Below are 2,353 nucleotides of genomic sequence, written 5' to 3' on the forward strand. Positions count from 1 at the left end.
GGGGGGGCTTTAGTCTCCACTCTTTAGTGCCGGTTGCGGCCCTTACAAACCGATGCTAAAGTCCGGTTCTGCACTAGTGTGAAAGTTGCGAGCTCAAAGCTCACATCTCATCGCATGTCATCAAACGTACTCGAGGTTAACACACGCGCAGACAGACACGATTCTCCCGGCCGCCGTCGTCGAGGAACTGAACCGTGCAGGGGGCATGCAGCTTCCCGGAAGCTGCTAGCTTGGCAATGCGTGTATATAGAGTTGTCTCCCCGGCCATTCTCTAACACGTATACGTACCAAGAAGAGGTCGAGGGACGAGGTGTCTCCAAGCAGAGGCCGGTCCTCTGCAAGCTGCCGCTACGATCTTGGACGGCCGGCGGCAAACGTACTGCTGGTCCGACATTCGTCGCGGGGAGCCAGCTGCCGGCACGGCGCACCCGAGGACCTGCGCGCGGTTGCAGCCTGCAGGTACGTTATTCATCCGGTCTATGTTCTGTCCAGAGTTGATTAGCAGGCGCTGGCTAGTCAAACACATTGACTTTAGCCGTGATTTCAGTTTCCTACATTGGGCCAGTGTGGTAGCTTCTCACTGACACAATGGAACAAGTAGAGATTTGGGCACCCATCTTCGCTGATCCTCTCCCAAGCCAGGTATATATATTTACTTTGTTGATCGATCACCTCACATATTAAAGCTAGACACCACGCATGACTAGTTGGATGCTTGGTTTCATTTCGATAAAAATGGAGCTGCCCTGCATTTCTAAAAAAACTATAATTTGTCTGAAAGAAGGGTATAAGCACAACCAAAATAGTCAATAAAAAGTAAGCATACCCCCTCGTTTATTCAACTTTCATTTAAACTGGATGTAATATATAAATGTCGACTAGCATACTTCATATATGGTCCACGTTCTTTAGCTCTTACAATCTGGGATATAGAATTCGCAAGGGGTTCATCAAAATCCTAGCATTAACATAGGTTTCATTGCTCTGATGACAGGCGGAGATTGAAGTTTACTCAACATCCCTGGATTATGACACCACAGACTTCCAAGCACTCTTAGAAGGACCCCAAAATGAACATGATTTGGACAGATTGCTGAAATGTATGATGTTTAATTGTTGACTCCATTCCAAACTTCATTACACAAGCAAGCAATTTATCCATGGTCCGACTTTGAAACCAATTAACATATGAAGCTTTCCTTGCAGGTGCATTCAATCCTACTTATATAAAGGAGGCAAATTTAACTCACGAGGCAAGATTTTCACACATGCAAAAGTACAAACTTGCTAATAAATAAACATGGCAAATGGTACTGGAAATATGTATCATCATTGCAGATTGAATGCAGATTTTATTCACCAAGTAGTGATCATGGCATGACAATACAAACACTTGGACCTGCTCCACCAGAGGCGCTGCCTGAGAAAGAGGAGGCCCTTGCCACCATGGCCCTTGGCAGCGGCGGCGGCGGTGGAGGAGGAGGAGAGGAGGAGGAGGAGGAGGAGGAGGAGGAGGAGGAGCATACAGATACCCACTGCCTTGTCATCAAAGAAGCAGGAGGCTTGCACCCACCGCCACACTGCTGGAGGAGGGGGCCTGCCATCTACTAGGTATGAATTAGGATCCATTTGTTGCAATATACGACTTGTCATTGTCTCATGTAGTTAAATACATATGAGCTTCAGATTACATGCCAAAAAGTTGTTGGATGCACAGGAGTCGTGAGAAGTGCACGCAAGAGAGGAACATGGTCGATAAACATGGAACCATGTTCCCAGGACTTCTGCTCTGCAAGTGAAGGCCACAAACATGGGGGCAGAAGAAACAACGACCATTGGACATCTGAAGAGGTGAAAGAGCTAGTGGATGTTGTATCTGTATATGGGGTTGGACATTGGACTAAATTGAAGAATGAAAGGTTTCCGATATCAGTTCGAACGGCGGAGCATCTTAAGGTATAGTCAATTGGTGATTTATTGCACCCTAAAGCACATGCATCTATAGATATTATCTCTGTTCGTTACTTCGTTGTTTCTCACATTTTTCTCTGTTAATCTTTTATTTATCTGTATTTTTTATTGCAAAATATGACAATTTTTATGTTTTCTTTAATCCTTCAGGATAAATGGAGAAACTTGTTGAAAGCCTACACGGTCAGGCCCACATCTAAAAAGAAGGTTTTATTCCACAAGTATGCTGAATTCATTATGGAACACCACTGATTTTCATCTCTTTCATTTCTTAAATTCCAGGGAAATGTGAAAAGAAGGATCTCGCCTCCTCTAGATAAGGATTGTGTCGAAAAGATCCAGAGGCTAGCAGCTGATTACCCTCGAAAATGAAGCTGCACTA

The 2,353-nt window shown here is 44.9% G+C and overlaps 1 protein-coding gene across 2 annotated transcripts; it reads left to right on the plus strand.

Annotated features, from left to right (window-relative positions):
* The first annotated feature begins 140 nt into the window (after positions 1 to 140).
* Positions 141 to 2,353, plus strand: LOC123177232 (uncharacterized). Of its 2 annotated transcripts, XR_006488841.1 has the most exons (5): positions 141 to 459; positions 548 to 642; positions 995 to 1,100; positions 1,207 to 1,956; positions 2,122 to 2,251. XR_006488841.1 is itself a non-coding variant. In XM_044591097.1 (3 exons), the coding sequence occupies exons 1-3, from the start codon at positions 1,762 to 1,764 to the stop codon at positions 2,341 to 2,343; spliced, it is 318 nt and encodes a 105-aa protein (XP_044447032.1). In that variant the 5' UTR covers positions 1,170 to 1,761; the 3' UTR covers positions 2,344 to 2,353. The 2 variants fall into 2 exon arrangements, 1 of the variants encoding a protein (XP_044447032.1); XM_044591097.1 differs by lacking the exons at positions 141 to 459; positions 548 to 642; positions 995 to 1,100 and adding an exon at positions 2,254 to 2,353 and having other exon boundaries at positions 1,170 to 1,956; positions 2,122 to 2,154.

Source organism: Triticum aestivum, unplaced genomic scaffold, assembly GCF_018294505.1.
Source record: "Triticum aestivum cultivar Chinese Spring unplaced genomic scaffold, IWGSC CS RefSeq v2.1 scaffold23530, whole genome shotgun sequence".
Lineage (NCBI taxonomy): Eukaryota > Viridiplantae > Streptophyta > Magnoliopsida > Poales > Poaceae > Triticum > Triticum aestivum.